Source organism: Neodiprion pinetum, chromosome 2 (assembly GCF_021155775.2).
Source record: "Neodiprion pinetum isolate iyNeoPine1 chromosome 2, iyNeoPine1.2, whole genome shotgun sequence".
Classification (NCBI taxonomy): domain Eukaryota; kingdom Metazoa; phylum Arthropoda; class Insecta; order Hymenoptera; family Diprionidae; genus Neodiprion; species Neodiprion pinetum.
Genome location: NC_060233.1, coordinates 18557225 through 18582801, shown reverse-complemented (window position 1 = coordinate 18582801; position 25577 = coordinate 18557225). Strand labels below are relative to the sequence as shown.

The window sequence follows — 25577 nt, the reverse complement described above, 5'->3', positions numbered from 1 at the left end:
ATAAGCTTGTGACGACTGCAATCGCAATAAATACATTGTAAATTTTTAAAGAATGGTCGAAAATCAAAAATTGGATATTTAATTCTTGTACAGTGATAATCTGCAAAACAGCGGGCAAGATAAATTTTTCACTTCCGATTTAGAAATTATGAAATTTTTACTTCAGATTCGTGATCAGCGACGTCGAATCCCCCGAGTAACAAAGTTCATGCCAAAATATTGAGATGAAAAATGTGCGACTGAAAGGGTCAAAGCTTCTGAAGTATCACTAATGACAGAAAAACCTCTAAAATGGTTTGTCAATTTCGATACTGGAACTCAGCAACGGCTGATTTGATTTCGAAGAAATCTATTCGCACAAGAGACTTAAAAACGAGTAAAAAAAAGTTATTACAGCTCATAAATGGTTCCCAGAACGATGGTTTGGAAGCTACAGATCGCTGGATAATTTATACTTGCAGCTTAAATGTATTGCTGCTTTTCTTATGTCTTGGTTCGTGAATATAAGCGGCACTTCATACTTCGTAAGTAAGGCTAACAATAAATGTACCTGTCGCCGATTCCACAGAAATGATCGGCTGTACCGCGCACAAGGAAAATGTTTGTTCGCATGTGTGGCAGAAATTTGCGGTTTCAGGGTGTAACATAAGCCGCGGCTGTGTTCACTTAGTACAACAACACTTCACACTCCTGCTTATCGAGAATAGCCTTATACAATTGCGGCACGTACTTAGGTGCGATCTTATTTCTTGCGATGATAACTACGCTCCTTCGTTATAGACCATGAAGCTATTATGCATAAAATGCTAGTATTATACAACGACGGAGTTATTACATGTATTATGAAATTTCAGCCTATGACACAGTTGCAGCATCGCGTAAATAGAAAAAGAATAAAAATATGTCTTCGACTTTGTCTATGTAGCGGTAAAAGATTATAGAATGCAAACGCTTTGTTGAAATTATAGAAGATAAAAACGAAACAATTTAAATACAAGTTGTAGAGTATTGAATACAAATATGGGAAAATGTATCGCTTGGTTCTTGACGTTTATCGCAGTAGCTTTATAATTCTCATCAATCCGAAAAATAAGTTTTCATAATCTATAACCAATAAAGTTTTCCAACAATTATCTGCTTACCGATCATGATGATTTTTTGGAAAAATTTAACAACCATTTATCAACTGCAGAACGTCGGGACGACGAAAAGTTCGACAATATTGTCAATCGGCAATGAAATGTCACGTCTGGTAATAATATCAGCGGAACTATCGTTTTTCGGTTTCTTTGAATACACTCACTACGTCACTTAAGCACAAAAATATTGCAGAGAAAAGTTGGCACTTTTTGACAACTGGGATAATCAGTGGGTATCGGTAGAAAGTGCAGACTGATTTTTAAAATATAAACAAGCGCGTGTGTTGTCTTAATAATTGAAGGATATAAAGAGAACTTTGCTGAAACTAACGCAATATCGTCCACTCGTCCCTTTGGTTCGTTTGCGAATGCGTCGCCGGGAGCTGGCTAAGCAAACTGATATAGTTCTGACGGTTCCAATTCGACCACGTGCTACGTAATTGTGTATACATACATCACGTGACCGCAAACGGGTACCAACGTGCTGCAGGTCGAATAAACTATGCGTAATGCACACGCGCACGCGCATACCTCGCATAATATGTACAGGCAAGCGTGTGTGGTTATATCGTACAATAGAAAACTCACGCCCGCGAAGTAATCCGAAGCAGTTTCAAGTATTAAAACGTAATAACAGGACGGCCAGAAAACCGAGACAAGGTTAACGTATTATACGTATGGATTTTCCAGTAGAAATTATGATTAACCCTTTCATTCACGCTGGGACGCTCAGCGTCACACCTTTTTATTTATTAAACTATTTTTTTACCAACAGTTGCTGAGTTTTTTGATTCCACATGGTCCCTAAAATGTTATTAAGTCTAAAAAGAAATACAAAATTTATTTATTTATTTATTTATTTATTTATTTATTTATTTATTGTACGAATAGCACATGTAACAAATGGTGAAAATTCGTACTTTTCCACGAAAAAAAGCATTTTCTGCTAATCTATCACGAAAATCCGAATTTCAATTTTTACACAAGCTTAATACGCACTAAAAAAATGTTCTTTTTTTTTTGTTTGTCCGCCATATTGGATCCGCGATTTTGGATTTTCGAACTTCGAGTTCAGATTCATAATCAGCGACCCCAAAAGTCCATGAATGCGATATTTCAAGTGAATCGCATTTAAGGAAAAATGCACGAATGAAAGGATTAATAAACTACTCGGCTAACGTGGCCAGCAACATTATAATGAATTTTACAATATTCAACCGACAATGGACATAAACGTTGTTTTTCACGTTTTTTTTTTTTGTGCAATATTTTTCACTGTTGAAAAATCATTAACATTATAAATTCAAGGGCGATACTCGAGATAGGATGATTGTATTTCAGTCAATATTATTAGTATTCTACAATTGGAAAAAAATTCTAATGATTTTCAGGAATAATTGCAACATCGTGGCATTGTGTTCTACCTCAAAGTCGACATTTTACATCTAATTTAATTTTATATTTTATATTTTATAACGATTTATATATTTTCCCGGTAATGATTGCCACTATGAAACAAAGCTAATCGATTTCTTTCTTTCAAAAACTCTTACTGAAACTTAATGATTGTTATATTGATAAGTTATCTCAATTTTGTGATATTGTCAATTCTTCTTACTCTCCTTATTGACATTCCATGCTTTTTTCAATGTTAGTTTCGGAATACAAGTTTGGAGTTCCTCATCGAACAATACAGTGATTGAGTTGAAAAAATGACACGGTAATCGTTTAAATAGCGTGTGGAAACAGAAACATGGTCTCAGAGTTTTGTGTATATGTTGGATTTCTGTTAGCTATTTTCCAAATAAAGGCTTTGGATTCTTTTATTCAAATTTTGCGAAGTGAAATGTTACTATTTTGGAGTGAAAACTGAGCCACTTCGATGGGAGTGAGATTTTACTCCAGAAAACTTTGAGAACTTGTTAATTTTCTAAATATTTCTTTTAGGTTCTTTGTAGTAAAATCTCACTCCTGTGATTACAGCACGCACCTTCACGACTCACGCTGCAAACTTCACGTCCGTCGGAAATCACCCACTTCCCGCACTTGTAACACAATAAACTACTTCAGAAAATTACAAAATACGCAATGTTGCGGAAAAGTGAGCACATCCTCTAACTTGACATTTGATATCTCCGGTTCCATTTATCTTTGATCGATGAACGAAGGCGTACTTTCGAGCGTCAGGAAGTGACCTTCGAGAAAAAACTATAATTGACTGAAGAAGTGGATAATTTAAATTGTTATAAACGATTCAAATGCATCAACATTTTATCCATAAATTTCGGTATTTTTCAAATTATCTTTTTAAAAATAGAAGAAATCTTTACTAAAATCTGTAAGAAATATATATTTTTCAGGATTGTATCTCAACGGATTATATTTGAACTAGTTTTCAGCTGATAAAAAAAAATTGTATTGTCTATAATAATTTGAATTTTTCATGCTTTCAGTAACTTAAATTTGTTTTACGGGAGATGCATACTTACGCTTCAAAATTCGTGTTCGTTCATTGCTTTGTGAATGGAATTGGAAATATTTATTGCTATCATATCACTTTCTAACTTGTGAAAAAAATAAAATAGTCTGAATACAAATTTCATTACTCCATAATGAATGAAATCGTAGATATAATCGTTAAGTAAGACGGCTTGCTCACTTTACACATACATTTTCTTGAATAGTGGAATAGTTTATGTACCTGCTTCACTTGGCGACACCTTCACACGAATGAAACAGAACAAGCAAGGTTGTGCTAAATTCTTACAAATTAATTCTCCGAAGCCAAACGTACCAACATCAAATATTTCAAATATTATATCTCAATTCCCGATAATTTCAATTCACAAAATAGTTCTTTTCGTGGCACGTGCGCATAAACTAGGGATTTTTGTCGAGTGTAAAATGCCGCACGAGCCGAAGGCGAGTTGAGAAGTTCCTATTTGCGCAAATGCAGCGGAGTGACACAAGATTTCTCATCTGGTCGGCGGAAGTTTCCGTAGTTCCATAATGAAATACTAGTATGACAAGAAGAAGCGAAACAAGTTCATGTGTACCTATACCCTGCAATTAGTGGAAGGAAACGACACATCATCGCAGAAAACCGAAGAAAATTTACACACACGCTTACAATCTTATGCGTATAGTTGTAGGGACGCATAATCTGTGTCGGTAAATCCAGTGTATGTAGCTAACATTGATTACAAGATACAAGCAGAGTTATGCGGTTTGTTAATCAACCCTGTCTGGACCGTTTTGAGGTCAGATATCGTATGGTCACGGAATTTTATCTACTAACAGAAATATTCTAACGGAGGAAACTACAATCAGCACTTGCACCGGATTTGTTCTCGGTTTTTTCCGCTTCGCTCAGAGCTTTGAACATGATATGCCGGGTTTTCCGCGGTTTGTCAGAGGTTTTATGAAGCATGTATTTGTTCATGTATACAAGGCTGCACATGAGTATGTGCATATCTTACACTATGACTAGGTATACTTTGAATAATGAGTTCATTAGGCGAGCGACAGATTTGGACATTATACGTGCATGGCATTCATCATCACTGTAGACACCATCATGTGTGAATACAGCGCAGATACCGAGGATTTTTTTCAGGTCGCAGGGATATGCCCAGGAACAAACCCCCATGCCTATAGAGTAAAGTCAATTTTCTTTTGAAATTGTCGATGCATGGTACATACGTAGCTAATATTTTACACGTGAAAGTCACGTCCAGTTAATTATATTTCTATCATTATTTTTGTTCGTTTGGTTGCAAATATCGTGTGTTTAGCGAGACACGATGTAGTATCACATTGCACGATCAATGTTACTATTCGGTAAAACTGTGAATGTTTATAAATTCTTTGAAAGCTAGGGATGATGATATTTTAACCACACCACGCTCTATAGCTAAAAGAAGATAGCTATTGGCGTTATTTTCTAGCATCACAAATTGGAAATCCATCCAAAGATGAAGGTAACCCGAATTAATTTAAATTTTGCAAATCTGACCTTAGGTTCGTGATTAGCTACCCTAAAAACCTCACGGTACTAGTTTTCATTCAAATACGTTCATCCATACTCAAGATGTCATAATTTTAAATTGATTTTCTGGATTTCAACACCTGCTTATAAAGTTTGATTTGTGAAGCTTGTGGAGCATGCGTAAGGTGGTCTATTTCCGAAATGTGTAGTACCTTGACGCATGCGCACAACTAAAATGGTCGATCTGACACACTAAGGCTTCCGTTGGCGCGAGCGCATTTTCGAATAACCGAATCTTACACGTTGTATCATTGAACGTAAATGAATTTACACGAAGTTGGAAAAAATATCGTGTGTCAGACGTGCGGGTGGGTGATATCCGACTCGTACGATTCAGCCCTCGCCTTGGATTATGCTGCGTTCACACTAGTGCTCGTGCGAAAACTTAGCACTTGTATTCGTGTGAGCGCAGTACTCGCTGTTGTGGCAATGTTGCCAACTCGGATTGTCGTAATCCCGGTAGGGTGCTTGTCAAATTCCACCAAAAGCCATTAGACTCGTCTGCACTATTTCTCATCAAAAATCACCGAACTAGCTATATTTTCCACCAAAAAATAACAACATCAAACTTCAAAAACCGAATCCTACAAACCAATCAAAAAGCGTACAGAAAACCCAACGAAAATGAGTATGCTAGCAAAGCCATTTTTATATGCTTATGTTTTATGATAAGAAATATTGTATGTGATGTTAAATTGGATAACCCGAATGTGAAATTCACAGATTATTTTTTTTATGCATACGAGTTTTTATGTCGCCTGTTTGGAGTTTGTTCATTTGCGGTTATATCTTGATGTTGGGTTTGTTTATTTGAGATCATATTTGACTTGATATTTGGGTTTATGCCCGATTGTAGTTTTAGATTATCTGATTTCCCGATGAACCACTGCTTTGCGGCTGACGCTGCTAACTTCACACTTATCGGAAATCGCCCACTTTCCACACCGGTAACACAATATACTATTTCACTTTTCTTGGCCCCCATCTACAGGAATCCAAAAAAATCTTGTATCTTAGGATGATCTACGTTCACGTGTTCATAAGTATAGAGTCAAGAATATAAATAATACTGCACACGTAGCGTCCACCTACAGCATGTGGAAGATGCAGCCTGGAGGCTATAAATATTTCCAATGAAACAGAAGAAGCTGTTTATTGATGGCTGCAACCGCCTCGGACTCTGTATTGGAGGAAGAGATACGAGTGCTCCAATTCTCGAGAGAAGCTTGGCTAACACGAATATGGATCTGAACAAGGAACTTTTCCGCTTTCGATAACAAACGGTCATCTTGCTATATTTACTCATGCTGCATAGTTGAAATTCCGAGTTTGGTACTTCAGGTAATGCGTCGCTGCACCAGAGGATATGCCGATTAAACGAAAGTTACCTATAACATGTACTCTATCATTTTCCCATGTAAAGTGCATAATTATAACTCGCCTATCGCATATATACACCATGTATACTGATAAAGAATGGTCATTACGATTCTTTACGGCGTACGAATGCCGGAGTTATTTTTTGTACTTCACAATCATTATCTGCAGCGGTATTGAGTGCCCGGATAAGAAAATATATTTCACAAGTTAAATTTTAACACATATGTAATCGGACATCGATAATTATAGTGTGTAATGGTACAGTTGCAATTATCATGAAGTGAGGACAAAGATAACTAAACAATGAACGCAAAAAATGTATCAGGTAGTATATATGTAAGTGTTCTCTGGAGTTCATTATTTTCGCATGCGTCATAAATATCCCGTGGAACATTTGTATATAATAAAAATTGAAATAACTCCCGAATTCCCAATCATTTGCCTTAAGACGAAACTGAGAATGTAGGTCAATCCGAAACAACATTTCAGTTCTCAGTTATATATTCTCAGATTAACCGCTAAAACTTTGTCATTTTCATGACTCAAGGCGGAAAGTAGGAGAAAAAAGTTGACGCGTTGAGAACTATTCACTGAGAGAAAAATTTGCGCATATAGTTAAAACTCTGTATAGTTAAAATATTATAGTCGGGAAGATAATTTTTATAGTAGAATTTACTCAAATTATCGTTTGGCGCACTATAAACAAAATGTTAATTTTACCACACACTTCTAGTTGATCCAAGAACGTCAAAGGGACTATAATAATCGTACAATTAACTATATTTTTTGTTATAATGTTCACCATACACAGATGTTCATCAGGATTGTATTCGTATAGTGCCGTGAGCTCTGTTCTATAGTCTTCGATAGTATAGAGTATGGTTCAATTAACTAATTTATAATAAACTATTTACGGATAAGTATTTAGACCACACGAAATGATTCCTGCAACATTTGTCAGAGTTGAATGCCCCATATATAGTTTGACTCGACTTAAATATGGTTAACGCTAATACAGTAATTATTCAGACAAGATCCTAGGAACATAGTTTCAACAACTAAACATAAGCTGTTGAAAATATTTGAAAATCTACGACACATTTACAACACAAAAGTGTAGTTGAATTACAAATTTCGTGTTATAAAGTGAATTACTAAGCATTCTCAATAAATGTGCATTATAATTTTGTCATTTCGCTTAACTTAGTTGGAAACACGCAAAAGGGTATTTTGAATTCACTTCATTGCGCAGTAAATGTATCAGGTATATTTGGAAATTTCATTTACGGTACTTGGAATTTACTAAAAATTCTGCTGAATTCACTTGATAAATGGAATAATCTTATTGATCAGTTTTCAGTGACTGTACCCGTCATGTCCGTATGGGCCGTACATTGTATTATCGATCAAATAAAGTCGTAGATTCTCATAAGGTAGTTTGGCGTAGTAGATAGGGTGCCCGACTTATAATCCGAAAATTGCGAGCGAAAGGGGTTCGAGCCCCGGTAAGGAAAAGGATAATGCGCTAGGTTTTAATCTGATAAGTTGTCAAAATGGTGTCTGCGCTCACGAAAAATCATTGAGATGAGTTATCTACGAGTTCTTCATCTATTTTATTTCATTCCAGTTTTACTATACATTTACGATGAAGCTACTCAACTCGTATAGTAAAAGTTAACAAACTGTAATCTACAATTTCTGAATTGAATTTCCAAATTATAAATCGAGTAACGATAAGCTTATCACGTTTATCGCACTAATGTTTAAACATGGTCAGGTCTTCATTATTATACCGTTAACCATACAACTTTTGTCAGATGTAACGATAAGTTCATAGTTCGGAACAACATAATGCAATAAGTTGTATTAACTATAAATTCGTATTGTCCCCTGAGCACACTATTTTTCATGGTAACGACAACCACAATTTTCTCTGAGTGTTGCCGCGGTAGAGAATTTTCATTGCCAAAATTTAAAAACTCGTAACTGCAGACTGTCTAGTTCTATATTATATTTCTAAATTTTTGTTCGCTGACACGTGTGCTTACTAGGAATGATAAAAAATAATCGATTTTCGATTAAATCGACTATTTTTTCCCCGTTAATCGAGTATAATCGATTATTTTGCAAATTCGATTACGCGATGCATTGGTTAATTTTAGCTTACTAACCATCGCTAATGCTTACACTCCAATGGATCAGTCTTCCCTACATTGAAGAGAGAAACAGTCTTAGGAACGCTAACTTATCGCTTCAAGAAGACGCTTCGGAGCAACGTACCGCGTGCGACTCGGTAGTGACAACAATAAAAGACCACTGATCCAGAAATCGGAGTTTCTGAACGGAAGGTGTTTCCGATATTGACATCTGACACCAATTCGCGAATTCTCCCTTAGGTGCATTCCCTTCCTATATGTATTTTCACATTTGGATTGTCTCCGCGTATTTTGAGCAATGTCGGTTGCACGCAGATATCTTACATCCGACATAGGCATACAGCAATTATTTTATCCCGAGTAGCGAATATGGCCACTAATTCCTGGTTGACACGCTCTGATTATATTTGTGCGACAATAATTCAAGGTACAATTATTGCAGGGCATCATACACTGAGAGGTCGACTACACGATCTGATTGAACTTCGATAAATAGTCGATACTCGACGCAACCGCTCGGAAACATAACCTTTTCACGTCTATTAACTGTGAGTTTCGCGAAGAAATCGATGAAAATATTCGGATATTCTCCCCAGTTTTACAATGTTGACAATCATGGTGTGAAAAAAGATCCTGATTTCGAAAATCTCTGCTCGTACAAAGCGTACTCCTGAATCTAGAAGGATAACTAACCTCTACTAGCTTCTGTTCCGTTCCTACGCTACGCTTTAGATGAAGCGTTATTTGGCGGATGCACAACATTCAAAGTTCGATATCAATCGATACGCTCAATTATATGCAGTCATAATCAGGAAATTTCAGGAATACTACAATACTTCCATATTATGGCACGTTGAAGTCAGTTACATGTGCGTATCATCATTGGTCGACATAATTATAACGTGTAGACCAGGCATAAGCTATAAATAATCGAAGCGTTGACTAATCGAGTTCAAAAGAATAAACGAACATGATTCGATTGAAACGGTAAGAAATAATCGCTTATTTCGTATTTTTGTGAAACGGTGCATTTGCAATTAAAATTTCGTAAATTTCAGTATATAGTCTTAATAACGGAAAAGTTTTTTTAATAATTCATAGTTTCATTCAAAATATTTTTCAATTTGAGGTAAAAATATACATTTATCTTTTACTTACAATTAATGTATCAAAGAGGTACTTGGTAAGTGAGACAATGATAATAATTGATACTCTAATCGCATATATTGATATTGTGTTGCGTGGTTCATGGACGTAAAAAACAAAAACCGATTGTGAGGAAAAATAATCGAATCGGTCGATTGATCGAGTCTGAAAAATGATCGATTATAGACGATTGATGTGAAAAAAATTATGGATTTAATCGAAAATCGATTATTTTTGGTCATTCTTAATCCTGAGGTTCACACCTTCTCCGCACGGTGCTGCATCTCTGGCCTGCGAAGCGTAAATACTTGTGATATCTAAACTTGTAACCCAACACGTTCAGACCTGCGTGCCAATGCCGTCATCCTCACGGTCTCCCACTGCCATGTGATTCATTCACTAAACGAAAACAATAATACACACAGTTATCTCATTACGGTATCCACGCTCCTTTATTAGTGCGGTGCAAAAGATTCCATCCCGTTGCTCTTGAGGGGATGCCATCGGCGCTGCATGTGCATTGTTATGTATATTATGAGCAGTATTTACAATCTTATCCGATGTGGCGGAATGTAAACGCCATAGATTTCAATTGAACCATGGGTAGATTGAATATGGCATTCACCGATTATCACGGTTTTTAATTCACAACTAATACAAATTTTATAGAAAGCACCTCCATTTGTGTTCATTCTTAACTTTAATATGTATTGTTTGTAATTAAATATGTATGGTTTGTGAAGGCCAAATTTCTTCAAGGGGAAACTGAATGCATTTACTTTATGTTCGTTATCGCGGATTATGAAAATTCTAGTTTTCTAAAACTATAGTGAAGAGAAAAAAAAAACATTGGAAGACTCTGACTGTATAGGTACATATATTATGAGAGGTAATGCATTACATACACCTATTTTTAATCGGAACGATTGTTTTAAGCATGCAATGGAAATGAAAACGCTCGTGTTACCACATGCTGAGTGACTAACCGATTATTTACCCGTGATTTCTCGTATAGTACAGTACATATAAGTACAATTGATGTATGATCTGTATGTGTGTATCCATTACACGATGAACGATAATTGATCAGCTCTGTCTACTCCGGAAAACTGAATTTCAAATCATTTACTTCTAGACGCGGTGAGTTTGATAGACACAACAGTCTAGACCAGAAAAAAAAGTGAAAAAATGTATAAACTAATTTTATCCGAATAACCAGTAAGTATAATAAATTCACCCAATTAGTAAGATAGGTTGATTTATTTGCAGTTTTTAATTGATTTTTCAGGTATCAGGCTGAGCTCCCCCCTCTGCGCCTCTCCAATCAGAAAAATACTGACATATATATGAATAAAAATTATGAATATTAAACATGAATATGAAAAAATATAAAATAACGAACACATAGTTGAATAGGATAAAAACAAACATTGATTTGTAAAAAATTGGGTGATTGCTATTAAATCATGAAACAATATATAATGAATCAGGAAAAAAAAAAAGAAATGAACCTGAAGCAGAATCCGACAGAGCTGACATCATGTTTACTACCAGGTGGACGGATAAAGCAGCGAATGAAACTTATCAAATGAGCAAACATTCATTCGCACAACGATTTGAACATCATCACGTTTTTTTTGATTCCGTGGAAATGAAACGGACTAAACTATAATGTCTTCTATTATGTGTCGTAAATATCCTGAGGATATATTGTTGAGGCAATTTTTCAGTACATCGTAGTACAGAAACACAAAAAACTGAATTTTTCATTTTAAGACCACAAGTTGCGAAATCGATTTTCACGCAGACTGTTAGAAAAAAAGATTAGAGATTCATCCACTATCTCTCGGGCTTATTGTACCCGCAATCGATCGACCTCATAACAGGTACTACACTTGCATGGACAAATAACAGTCCACGTGTAGATTTTTGGAGTAGATATTTAAAAAACTAAACGATCCCATATTTACGTCTTGCTCCAAGATATTTTGAGGTATTCTGAGTTTTTTCTTGAATTCGAGTCGATTATTCAAGTACAGACTTCTGCAGATTTGAAATGAACGAAGAAATTTTTCATTGAACCCATTTGTCAAACAGGTATAGATCAGTTTATTCTTTTCTATTGTTTTCATTTAAAATGAATACTAGTCAGAATAACTATGCGCAACGTTATTCAAATCGTTGATTGCGACAATTTACAACTCAGATTCGTAAGAAAGTCTAGAAATCATAAGACCACGATTTAGTACCGTGTAGCCCAGCAATCTCGTAATTTGATTTCCAACTACAGATCCAATGTATGTAGGTACAGTATAGGGTGGTCCTTAAAACGGTAATTATTCAATTTGGACTGGCTCAGCCCCCCCCCCCCCCTCCCCCACCTCACCCCCAAATCAGTTCTGAGTAATTCAAAAATAATTCGTTATTTTTTTCACAATTTTTTTCCCCACTTGGCCCGTTGAGGGGCACATTAAATTCAACGAACGGATTCGACAAAATTTGGTATAGGGGAGGTTCTTGGGTTGCTGAGGGTGGATCTGAACTCGAAATTTGGAAATTCAAGATAGCGGACCTTATATGGCAACATCAAGTGCTTTTGGGATTTCGGTCCACCATATTGGATCCGCCATTTAGTATTTTGTAATTTTGAGTTCAGATTCGTAATCAGCGACCTCGGTAAACCTTGAGAACCAGGTTTCACCAAATTCCAGTGACTTCTTGAATTTTGATGCAACATATTCGATCCGCCATTTTGAATTTACAAATTTTGTGTCTAGATGCGTAATCAGCTAACCAAGAAATCCCTGTGCACAAAATTTTATCGAAATCCGTTGAACAAATTTAATATGAAGGGGTGTAACCCCTGACGGGGTTAAATGGGGAAATCCAACCTCTTGCGGGCACGGGTTAGAGTTGAAATAAGAATCTGAAAAAATGAGGGAATGATTTTTGAATTGCTCTGGAACCGATTTGGGGCGTGAGCCGGTTGAAATTCAAAAATAACCTTTTTAAGGACCACCCTAATGTAGGGTATGTGCGAAAATACGTTTAGAATTGGCCTGATTATATTATTACCCGACAGCGTTGTCTGAGGCTGGAGGTTGAGCTCTGGGGAATGTTGCTTGTATAAAACAATGTCGTTGTACAAATTTCACCGAGTGACAAACCATTACAGACGTACAAGAAGCGACGTCGTTAATACAATGGCGCAAACACTGCACCGACCACGGAATGGTGCTTTAAGTTTAAGGAAAAAAAGTGTCAATATCCCTAAGAGCAAATACACAAAAATTTCATTTGTTATACAGCGCGACAGCGCTCTGTAATTTTTGCTTTGTGGAAAATTGCCTCCTCTAACTGAAAATGTAGTTTCACCAACTGTTTATTAGTTTCCGACAATTATTAGACACGTTAGAAAAGGTTAGATTAATGTATATGGGACATTCTCTACCAATTCGATCAACGCCTGATCCTCGCTATTAAAATTTGGACCCATAATTTCTTATATCATTTGGCGTTCAGTCTCTGAAATGCTGTCTCATTTATTATGAATATCTCTTATTGATTCATGTTATAAATTATTCCGAAAACAGTTACATGCTTACACGATGATCTCAAGACTCTGGAAAAATGTTCATTTTACACGTTCTAAAACTAGATCTCTGGATCAGATAACGATATTTTTCTCCTATTTTAGATTGGAAATAATTTTAATTTAATTTATTTAGTCGATTTCTAGAGATATCGTTGAGTAATCGTAATGTTTATGGCTTGTGGTTCAACATGAGTGTGTTGTGTAGAAAAAATCGTAGTCGTGACGAAAAAGGGTCGTAAATTACGCCAATTCGGTAACGACGATCGCTCGAATTAAAAACTTTTCAAATTCTACAATTCTTTGTACCAATTGACTTTACTGTCATTGTTACTTGTCGTCGTCCTATTAGGTAGCTATTTTATTTTATCTGGGATGACTTCTATATCTTCCTATAATCTTATTACTCGAGCTTCGTTGCTTGTTCGTCAAAAGAAATTTTGTCTTCCTGACTTTTCCGTTCCGTATATTATCTTCTTACCAGTCTTTTTTTTTTCTAATTCCATCACATTTGTTTAGCCCAAATCAGTTTTTTTATTTCGCGTATTATATATGTATAATACATTCAAACATAAGTGCGAAAGAATTGAGGTATTCACAGCTGGATTACAAAAAATATGTATCTGAAAAACTACGTTCCCCAATATATGAAATTCTGTAAAATGGAACAATGACGTAGACTTTCTTCTTCCTTCTTCTGTTTCGCATTCCTTCTTTTTACCGAAATTATAACATTGCTTCTTCATGGGAAAGTGTGGATCGATCGGCACGGTATGTTTCTCAGAATTAAGCATACGACTGTTTCTACATTTCAATAAATTCCATTGTCTTCCGATCTTCAGGTATCGCATTTCACACGCGAAAACACTGGCCTTACAATATACTTCATGGAAAAATCTGTTACAGCACACCCTCAGCTCTTATATTATGCATTTGAATAATTGGATCGGGAATCATTGTGAAGAGGGAGTTGAGGGAGGGGGTGTGATATGTTGGAAAACGGAAAAATAAGCTAGCGAGAAACGAGTAATAACAAGACATACGTGTAATTTACGTAGGTACGTGATTGTATAAGAGAATTTTCACAGCTGAATCGTGAAAATACTATCAATAACGCGAAACATTGACGAATTGCTAAGAGATAACGACGGTGTTGGTTTTAGATGATATATTGTTGTAAAGTAACACTTTAGCAAGATGATGAATTATTGTTAGAGACAGATCACGCGAATGACCGATCGCATCGACGTAACGAATGGTCGATGCAGTGGCACAGATATAACTGTTAAATTTTCAATATTGGAACAAATTTTCGAGCCTCATAAAGACTAGCCTTTTGAAACATACATTTTTCCATCAAGTCAAATTCCTTGAAACTGGGTATGTAAGGGTTCTCAAGGTCACCGTTTTTAAAAAATGGGATTAGATCTGCGAAATTTTGAAAGTTCCAAATGGCGGATCTAATGTGACCGAATACGATCAGTTTTTATATTTTTAGTCCGCCATATTGGATCCACTATCTTGAATTTTGAAATTTTTACATTGGATTCATTTTTAACGACCGCAAATACCAGGATTACCGAGTTCCACTCTCCTAGTCCTCATAACCTTCCCACAATTACATTGATTCTGTAAAAATAGGCATTTTCAAAACTACGTTTATTTATAGCGTTCACTAAATTCGCGGAATCGTCATAATCCCTTTGAAAATATCAACATTGACATCTAGGAAGTCCAATTATGCAAAAAAATGACAGCGATATCTCTAAAATTGAATATAAATCTTGAATAACCGATATTGGGTAAAAGTAGCAAAATGATTCTGATCGAACGTGTTATTGGGAAAAAGTTGGTGTCTAGAAAATTCGCAATGAAATTGAGGTTGTTTCAACGATTTAAACAAATTAATTATAAAAAAACCAGTTTCCAAAAGAATGATGTTTAGAAAACATGGATTTTCTCAACCAATTGAAATAGGTGCAAATTTTTTCAAACCAAAAATGAAACTACCACACCTTTTTCCACTCTCCGGATTTCCAGGCTATTCTTGCAAGTATGTATGTTGTATTGTTCGCGTTGAATTTCAGCGCTCTGTCCATCCACATATAAATGTTTTCTAGCACCGGCTTGTAGGTGGGGGAACATAATTGGTTTTTAAGCCATACGACTTCGACGCGATATTATATTTTTCGGGAATCATCTATCGACCATTGTCAATTGATTTAATTTTCAACCAACACACGTACAAGTTCTATACGTACGTATAAATGTTAATTGCCCACGTGACACGATTATAATTGATATGATAGTATCTATATGCCATTGACGATATTACCTTATTGTCGATCATTCCGAACACCGAACCTCATCCGTCGTGGCGTGTGATCGATCAGGGTTAACACAATCAAACTTTATAATTTTTATAAAAATATTTAATCTCGTTAAGATTAGAATTTCAGGTCGCGTTTGATCACCGATATGTTTGTTAAGGAAGAGCTTGAATTTTTCATCGTTCACCGTGCAAGAAACAGAAAGGAGAATGAAAGCGCAACGAAAACAGCAGAAAAAATTTTACACCTCAGAATTTAAATTCGTCTCGCGTATTACTTATTCAAACATCTTATAATTCGCACTTCGCATAACAATGATTCAAGTCTTGACGCATCTTTTCGATTCTTGCGGTCTAATCTCTCTCTTGCACACTGATCGATCGACGAAAGTGAATCGAGAATTATTATTTTTTCTCCTTGTTTTTTCTTCGGACTTGAATGTATAATAATCACTAATAATAATGCACGGTATGTATGTAATCTATGATATTATATTAATATACTATCATCTGTTGAGCTGCGAATGTAAGTCGAATGTTGGTACAATAAAAAACAATTTGAACCGCTGCAGCGGCTTCTTTAAGTCGTACGTTTAGAATTCGAGTTATTTTTTCAATGTATAATTTTTTATCTCCGACGCGTTTATTCAAATTGCGCGACTTATAGTTTCAGCGGAGAAAATTCGATAAAAATTATTAATTTCGGAAACTATGAAGTGTACATAACCGTGTCTACTGCATTGGTCGATGACCGAACCTGCAATGAATTTAATTCGCACTATAGGAAGCGTTGCCCAGAACATCGGCTATACATAGCCGACGTCGCGACGCCGGCGCAGACGCCTGGCGTCCGAGCCCTTAGCGTCGGGCCGCGAACGGACAGCCACGCAAATTACAGTTCACCAACATAAGCACAAAAATACGTCAAGCTTGAACGAGAAGCCGATTGAAAAGGAGGAAGAAAAGAGAGGCAGGAACATATTATCATTCAAATATTTCAACGGAATTTCAACGGTTTGAAAAGAACAATTTTTTTTCGAAAGACTAGGTATACAAATTCATTTCATTTCATATTTCAAGTACGACGAACCCGAAGAAATGGTTTATTCAACTCTAGAACACATGTATCTTTTTCTTCTACCTTCCAACTCACGAGTGGGGTCGATAACCCTTTAATTCACGTTGGGCCGATCATCGTCTCACCTTTTTTTTTTTGCAGCTTTTTAATTATTAAACTATTTTTTTGGCAACCACTGCCGAGTTTTTTTTGTCCCACATAAGCCCTGAAATATTTCCAAGTATAAATAAATATAAAACTTATTTGTTTACTTATTGAAAACGTAGTATATGTAAATGGTCGAAATTCCTAACTTTCCACGAAAGAAAGCATTTTCTGGTAATTTGACATGAAAATCCGAATGCCAACTTTTACACAAATTTAATACACACAAAAATATTTCACAGAATTTTTTCGAAATTCTTCGGCCCCGAAAGCCCATGAATGCAAAATTTCAAGCGAATCACGCATGGAAGGAAAAATGTGTGTGTCAAAAGGATAACTACCCCACGCGTTTCTTGTACGTAAAATCGTTCTAAAGCACTTATTGGATCCATCAGTACATAACTCCTTTTCTTTTTTAATGAGGAAACGAATGGTGAAGAGCCAATTTAATTTCATAGAAGATGATTTATACTATTAGCTTAAGTATTAATGCGATAATGTTAATTTCTAGCTGATAAAATCGCAGTTTCAAATTCGACTGTGGTCGATTACGACCCCATACATGTGTTCTTCGGTTAATACAAATTTATTTCTATGCGATTATTATAAATAATGGAATGCTTGCCGCTGCAATGCAAGAACTGTATTTGAATCAGAAATGAGAATTTCACTTTCATATTACGAGCAATAATTCTCTTGTTACTCCAATAATGTCTGGTCATTTCTGAACAAAATTGATTTACCTTCGGAAATCTCGCCAGTAAATTCACATCCACGTGAATAATCTTTTTCTCGAGGAACGCCAAAACTGTGTTTGTATTTCCCGAACTTTTTTCTTCTTATTTATAATACATTTCTGCGACTACATTGCAGGCGTTGACAAGTCCACCAGAGTAAACAGGAGGAGATTGGAGGTTCGATAAAATCGTAATCACGCGCAATGTGCTTGGTACGTTACTCCGCGCGTTGACGCACCTAAAGGTGAATCATCGAAGTTTCGCAAACCGGCTTATCTAATATGTACTGCCCTCGGTGTCGTGTGACAAGTTTTTATTTATTCACTTCTTTCGTGCCCTGTTCCTTTAGTCAATTCATGATTTAACCTCGACGATATGGGAACTTAATCGCCAGACAAGAGACGGTTGTTGGATTGAAGTTATCACAAGATAGATTCTAGTATTCCGGGCTCGAAAAACGATTCCTTACATTGTCAAACTATGAAATAACTTACATGTGCTAATTCAATTTTTTCCGAACATAAATATTACATCTTGAAAATAAGGAAAGTACTGAACGTGCTTTTCAGTGGTATCGAATATTCTTAACATCGCACCGAACGAAATATAGTACGACCAATAAATTTCAATAAGTTCCCATTCAAAAGAATCTCAAAATCACCTAGTGCGTCAAGTTCTCAAGTTGAGAATTTATCAGTCTAAAATCTCAGTGTTTAAGGTACTGTTTCAAGATGTTTATCTCTGTGGTTGAAGATGATGTCGATGTTTCCACAAAGTATCCAAGTCCAATTTTGATGGTATATGGAGACTGTCGTGCTCTAGTTTCTTACAACAAACTTATTTTCGAATAAATCGAATTAAATGCTTTTTATGGAGTACTTGTTGAGGTATTTAAAAATCTCGCCGATAGTCCATCTCGTTTCGATGGGGGAGATGGTGAAAATTTGTAACACACTATACGTTTTATCGTCTACTTTCGTAAAATTGAATACCTGTTTCGTAAACGACATGCAAAAATCTGCAGAGAACGATTGCTTTCTATTTTCAGAGGACACTTTGTGTCCTGATAAGATTTGCACATTCCATACTTTGGTTAATATTCCGTACATTCAGAAGATTATCTTCGGAATTCTTCAAGCATCCGTCGTTTCATTTGTTCTCATATTTCCGCCGATTTTATACTGTCGGTAATCGGCGAGACGCATGACTGTTGCACTCTCTGTATCTCACGCATTAAAAACAAAGCAGTTCGGTCAGCTCCTCTTTCAAATCTTCATCCACTTTTCCCAGCTCTCTCGCTCTCGCACTTCATCTCTCATCCCGGCTGAACAACTTGAGCTAACATCGGTTTATTATCATTACAGATAAGTAAGGTATGGCATAAGTGCGGTTGGCGGGGTTACTGACTTGGCTTTTCTAATGATTGAATTACAAATTATGACTGTGTGAATTGCGAACGATTCCTAGGGCATAGAATATAAAGTGCATTGACTTTTCACAACGGCAATACATACGCTAATTCCATAAGATGACTATCAAACTGCCGTGGATTTCAAAGTATATAATGCATTGCCTTTCGAAGAACAATCGAACCCCTCGTAACTCCCCATCAACACTTATAAACGCTTTCAGTGCCTTTGGCGTAAATTATTGACTTATGCACTATGTGTTAATTAGATTGAATTGTTTATGAGGCTCGCACGTACACCATTGAAAGGTAAAATAATTCATGTGAATTTGAACCTACCGCAAAAGTTCTCCATGACTTTTCTGCTTAATATGGTAACTGGACGTGTCAGGTTTCATAATCCGTTAGTGTATTGCGTTATTGTACGTGTTCGAAATGAAACAAAATCAAAGATTTCTCGTCGACAATCCAAGCGTTTTCACCGTAAGGGATCAAATTGTCTTTGTATAATAAGCATTTTCCTTTCTTTTTTTTATCAATTTGTATTTTTTTCTGTCAACAAATTTCTAAATTTTTTTTTCTGCTTGCCAATAATTGGTGGTGATTGGTGAACAGTATTTGAAATATTTTAGATACAATTTTTGATCATCACGCAGTCGGTACTGAGAATACAATTCACTGACATGTGTACGAAATGAAGAGAACGTAAAATTGTTGCGGGAATTATAACCTAAAAACGAGCGAGCAGCTGAAGCTGAAGAAGACGATTGTGCATTACAATCGTTAATGAAAAGACGGAAAATGGACTGTTGACTTACCTTTACCTGAACCTGCAGGCCCTCGGAAGGGGAAATGGACTCGCAAGCACTCGGCCGCAGGGGCTGCTGGTTGTGCACTGAGGGACAGACCTCAGTTGCGAAACCAACCCCCGGTCGATCATCCCTCCTTGCTGCCTCCACCTTTGCGGTTATATACATACAGCTGTTCCCATGGTGACCGTCACCGAATAACCTACACTGTCCCACCTGAGTTCTGTAAATGATTACACAGAGATATTTACCAGATATCGAAATTGTTACTTTGCAGCGTGTCATCTGGTGAAAAAAAAAATCAAACCAATGCAACCAGGCTGACAGCTGACCGTTGGCCGTGTTTTTTCGCGTGTGGATGGTAACCCCATGAATGACGATTTGACTCCATTAAAATTACAAACTTAGGTTATGTGGTTATAACATGGCACCGACGACCAGGCTCTCACCTCATGAGGACGTTTTCCAATATTCGTACTTGTATCAGCATTATCGATCCGCATTACTGCATAAGTACATGGATAGTATGGTATGGAGGTATGGATGCTCGTTTAAAAAATAATTAGTACTGATGAAAAAACCACTGCACGAAGCTTAGTTACTATCAAAACCACCAAGTACTTAGAGAATCAGGTGTCGATGCATAGTTATTTCGGGACGATTATTTTTTCAACTACTGGTATTGGTAACCTTGCCGATATTTCGAAAACATTTAGTTTTTCGGAATTAGTGAATCACGGTTTAACTTGATTTCATTTGGCATCTGCTCTGCATCTGTATGTTCGCATATTCGAAGCTAACGATTGCTGTCATGTTAACCATACAAACTACTTTTGATAGTTGTAAACCGTCTTGCAGAATATGAGTTTATCGTGATTGACCACTTTGATCGGATCAGTGGCGGTCATTTTTATCTACGTTCCAGATCCTACCCCATGTTTTTCCCGTTAATGAAATATTATTTCAAGTCTCTGTTAACATTTTTCCACATTAGATCGTTTTGTCGCGTCTGAAGATCTAACTCGAAAAAAACAGTTTCTGTTTTTTCAAAGGAGCTGCTATGTAGCTGTAAAGATTGGAACAATTTCTATTAATTTCATCAACGTGTAGATTATGTTTGTCGTGAATCATAACGGGGTTTTTTTTATATCCCAAGTGTATGCGGGTATCTTCTATAACAGCTGTATTCAATTGAAAAACAAATAAAATGACAGCTCCTGCTGTTTCGCCTCGTCTCGCCTCTAATTTCAGTAAGTCTGGTATAGTAGATATATAATGCCAGGGCACAGGGTCCTCTCGTATGTTTGTTTACATGTCGAAAAAAGGCAGGATGTCTACATTCAACATTCTCAAAGTTTCCCGGAACATGAATTCAATGAATCAGATATTATAGTTATACATACCCCATGCATTATTTAATCTTTATAACATGCATGCATTCTGTAGAAAAGAATTCTCTTTTGTATCGTATATATTCACTGTACAGTACAACTTCATTTGTTGTTCTTCTTTACTGACGCATCATTTTATCAATCATGTTTTTCTCTGCTGACGGAAATTGCTGTAATACCTGGTGACCATATAAATCACTAGTGCATTCTCGTTTTGCGTCGTTTGAACGCGACAAGACAAAGTAGCCATCATTTTTGTGTTAAAATTTGCTGATTTCTGTTAAATCTACCGTTTCATATATTGTAGATCTGAATTAACATTTACAGTACAGGAAATGTACCTATAGCTAGCTTTGAAACGGTGGTGATTTCCACAGAAGAGATATTAACACAAATACGAAAAATTCAACATCAATGCAAATTATTTCCGAAGGTATGAGCCATTATACCTGATTACGTAAATATTTTTTTCAAAGCTGCAATCGTTTTCACATGCGACTTTTGAAATACGCTGAAACAACTTCAATTCAAACATCACGCGTAGTGGCAACCTTCGAATATCTCCAAGTGTAATTTCTTGACGCTACAAATTCGTTGAAATGTCATGAAAATAACAAGATTTTGACAAAAATCCAATTTTACTTTTTACCGGTAGATGCCTATAATTTTATTTTATTAAATCACATGGATTCAAATTTGATTCAACGAATAATAGATTTTGCACAAAATTGCAATAAACATTGAATTTGGAACTGATGATATATTACAATTTTAATTGGACTCCGAACAATTTATTCAACAAATCACTATTTTCCGTATACATAATACCTTGAAATGCAAATTCATCTTCCTTCCAATGGTCATCTGAATATGATAACTGAGGTACGCGAAAAAAAAGAAGTTTTTTTTCAAACGCGCATCAAAATATCGGTAGAGCATTTCATACAGAATATCTCAGCCAAATATGAGCTGTTAATATTGATATTTAGAGGTGTATATTTTATTTATCCCATTTTCCATTTAAATAATACGTAAAAAAAATTGGAAAACTTTTGAATTTTTTTTTTTCCAAAACGGTTTCATTTATAAACTATGCAAGTACAGATTCTTACAGAAAATTTTGCACTCTTTAAAAAAGGAATGTGATAGAATTTGCCTAACTCTAACCGATTAAGGGATATTCGCCTATAAACGTTGAGTCATCTTGAATATCTCTTAATAGGTTAGAGTTAGGAAAATTCTATTTCATAATTTCTTTTAGATAGCGCAATATTTCTCATAAGAAGCTGTATTTACGTAATGTATAAGTCAAACTGCTTACGAGAAAAAAAATTCAAGTTTTCCGACTTTTTTTACGTGTTGTTTAAATGGAAAATAGAAAAAATAAAATAGGCACCTCCAAATATCATTGTTAAGAGCTGATATTTGGCTAAGATATTATATTTGAAATGCTGAACCGGAATTTTGATGTACGTTTGAAAAATTTTTTTTGTTTCGTTCGGTACACCCTAATGATAACCCTGATCCGAATAACGTACTTTACGATACATGACCTGCCGTGCGCAAGTTTCGGAAAGCTGAGCTTGCCACGATTCCAAACACGCGTGTGACGCAGGTGAGTCGGTATTGGTGCTCTGTCACAACTACACAAGTGCCAGGTTACACGTTTGACCTAGTTTAAGGTTAGCCAGCGCAGGCATTCTCATTGATCAATAATATCTCGGAACGGAGCTATAGAGACGTAAGTGGGGGTATGTTTATAGGGAAAACTTGAACGCTGCCAAGGCACGCACCAAGCTGCGTGTACTATTCCTAGACTCTTTGAGATTGAAGAAATAAATGGCACGTAAAAATTATATTTTTTCAGATTTTTTGTAGCGGAATTTTCGAAAATCATTACGGGCGTGGTCTGATTAATTTCGATTCGCGTCAAACAGGCGCGGACTGGCCTCATGAAACCGGCCTATGCAAGGGAAATATTTTTGTTAAGTTAATGGATACGAATTATTTTATTTATGGATAAAATTTCATTAAACTATGTAATATAGCCATATAGGTTATTACTAAAGGAGTAAACAGATAAGGTTTGTGTTGCTTTGTTAAGGTTCATATTTTCAAATTTCTCCGATTGCCGCTTGGACTCCTTATTCTGATTATAAGACGGTGCTACTCCAGCCCTAATACTGTCTTACTGCTGCTCAATCGCGTTTTGGATACTAACTTTTCATGCTCATAAATGATCATTACTCGTGATTTTTTACTATTTGATGTATTAAATACTAATCGAGTTACGCTCTTTAAATCAATTCTGAACATATTTCATTGTTATTTTATGGTCAGAACTCAGTTATAGTGGAGTATAGCGTAACACCTGTAAACAAGTCACAACAAAGATGGATTCCACGTCGTTGGTTCTAGGTAACGCAGAGATGGAGAATGTCGTTAGCTGATGTGGCCCAAATTTCATGGACCCACATCGATCTGTTTGTCACCGGCCCACCGGGCTTTATGCCCGATGTCCCGACGGCCCAGTCCGCGCCTGGTGTCAAACCACTCAGTGCACGGATATATTGCACACCACCTTATTCTACACAGCAATATTCGACAAGACATTATTTGTCTCAGGTGTTATTTAACACGGACACGCATTTACCTGAGAACAAGTACCCTAGGGATAAGTGTTCAAATCTAGTGTATGAAATTCCATGTAATGATTGTGGCAAATGCTACATTGGCCAAATTAGTAGACTTTTAAAAACAAGTATTAATGAACACAAGCGTAACATTTTTGCGGATCAGGACAGACAAACGGCCTTCACAAAACACAGGATGGATTATACGTTCAATTTTAGTAACCTTAAAATCCTCTGTCGTAAAAAGGATTATATAAAAAGGCTCATTTTGGAAATGTGTAATACTGTTGGCCATAACAGTTCAGTAAATCTTAGATCTGATACTGACAAACCGAGTGACGTATAGCACAGTTTGATTGCGAACGAGCTCAATAGATAACCCTTCTTACGACAGAGGATCTAACTATTATGTCGGTAACAGGCGATAGATAGATGATAGGCACCATGATGATGTCATTGAACAGACGCCATGTTTTTAGTTGTTAGTTTTAGTCTACATGAGGTTTACCGTACTTGTCAATTTGTGTCAATGGTGTTTCTCCTTGCACCTTCTCTTCCTCTACGGACACGGTTTAAGTGTCGGTAACGGTTCTCGAGGTTACCGAGAAACTTGTTGATTTGTATGTGCTACCACGTTACCGAAATACTCAGATAAGTGGAAAGTGGAAGCTTTTCATCTTGGTAAGGATGATTCGAAGTGAAATAAAATATTTCTTTGGTTGTCGCATGCCTATTGACAGTAACGGTAAATCTAACCTGACTCTTTCACGATTGTAGTTGACAACCTGTCTTTATTCTCCCGGACATGACTGATTTGCGAATGACCGTGTTACGATGCGGTTATTTCATTCGTTGTTTCACGTATGTTTCGTGTAAGTATAAGACGTTAATTGTTTTTCCTTCTTTTGATGTTTATATTAGTTGTCAATTCACTTTGTATGATGTGAATAAACTTTTACAGTTCTGAGGATGGCCCCCCAAAGGGGCGAAACGTAAAAATGAGACTAGTTCTTGATTGACCTACGACACCAAAAAAACATCATTATACATCAAGAAGGTCGAGAAACACTTCCTACATTATTTAACCTTTTGAGGGGCAGTGGGACGTATACGTCACACCTATTTTTTTCCATATTTCTAGTATATTTTTGCACTTTTTATGTGCTCATAAATACTTTTTAGACTCTCAGATGCCGAAGTCATTAAAATTCCATGCGAAATTGTAATAATTTATTTATGCATATGTTGTTTGTAAGCAATCATGGTGAAAAAACTCGTTTATTTTTGAATCGTCTTTTTTTTACGTATTCCCCAGACACAGTTTTATAATATACAGGGTGTCCCATTTTAATCTTACATCTAAATTATCTCGAAAAATATTGCTCTGATCAAATTTTGTTTGAAACAAAAGTTTTAGAGTTCAAAGGGGGACGTTCAAAAAAAATTTTGTTGAAGGTCCCAAATTTACAATAGTGACGCTACGATGGCTGACATGGTTTTTTTTAATGGAAACCTAACTTTTTTTTATGACAAAACAATGCATTGCATTGAAACTAACAACTTTTGTGAGAAACATTTTTCGATTCA

At 36.1% G+C, this 25577-nt stretch overlaps 1 protein-coding gene and 1 long non-coding RNA gene across 4 annotated transcripts in view; one reads left to right on the top strand and one right to left on the bottom strand.

Moving 5' to 3' along the window:
- Positions 1 to 16534, bottom strand: part of axed (axundead) — a 50045-nt gene extending 33511 nt beyond the window's left edge. Inside the window, exon 1 of one of the 3 annotated variants that reach the window (XM_046613754.2) lies at positions 15797 to 16534. Coding sequence is in view for 2 of the 3 variants with exons in the window: in XM_046613752.2 (XP_046469708.1) it covers positions 1143 to 1179 (37 nt within the window). In the remaining variant the exon portion in view is untranslated. Of the gene's footprint in view, positions 1 to 1142; positions 1510 to 15796 lie in introns of those variants that run through there. The other 2 variants (XM_046613752.2, XM_046613750.2) reach the window with 2 other exon arrangements.
- Positions 16535 to 24566: 8032 nt separating this feature from the next.
- Positions 24567 to 25082, top strand: LOC124212045 (uncharacterized). The gene is made up of 3 exons (XR_006881564.1): positions 24567 to 24671; positions 24768 to 24862; positions 24952 to 25082. It is a non-coding gene; the product is annotated as an uncharacterized lncRNA (long non-coding RNA).
- The last annotated feature ends 495 nt before the right edge of the window (positions 25083 to 25577 follow it).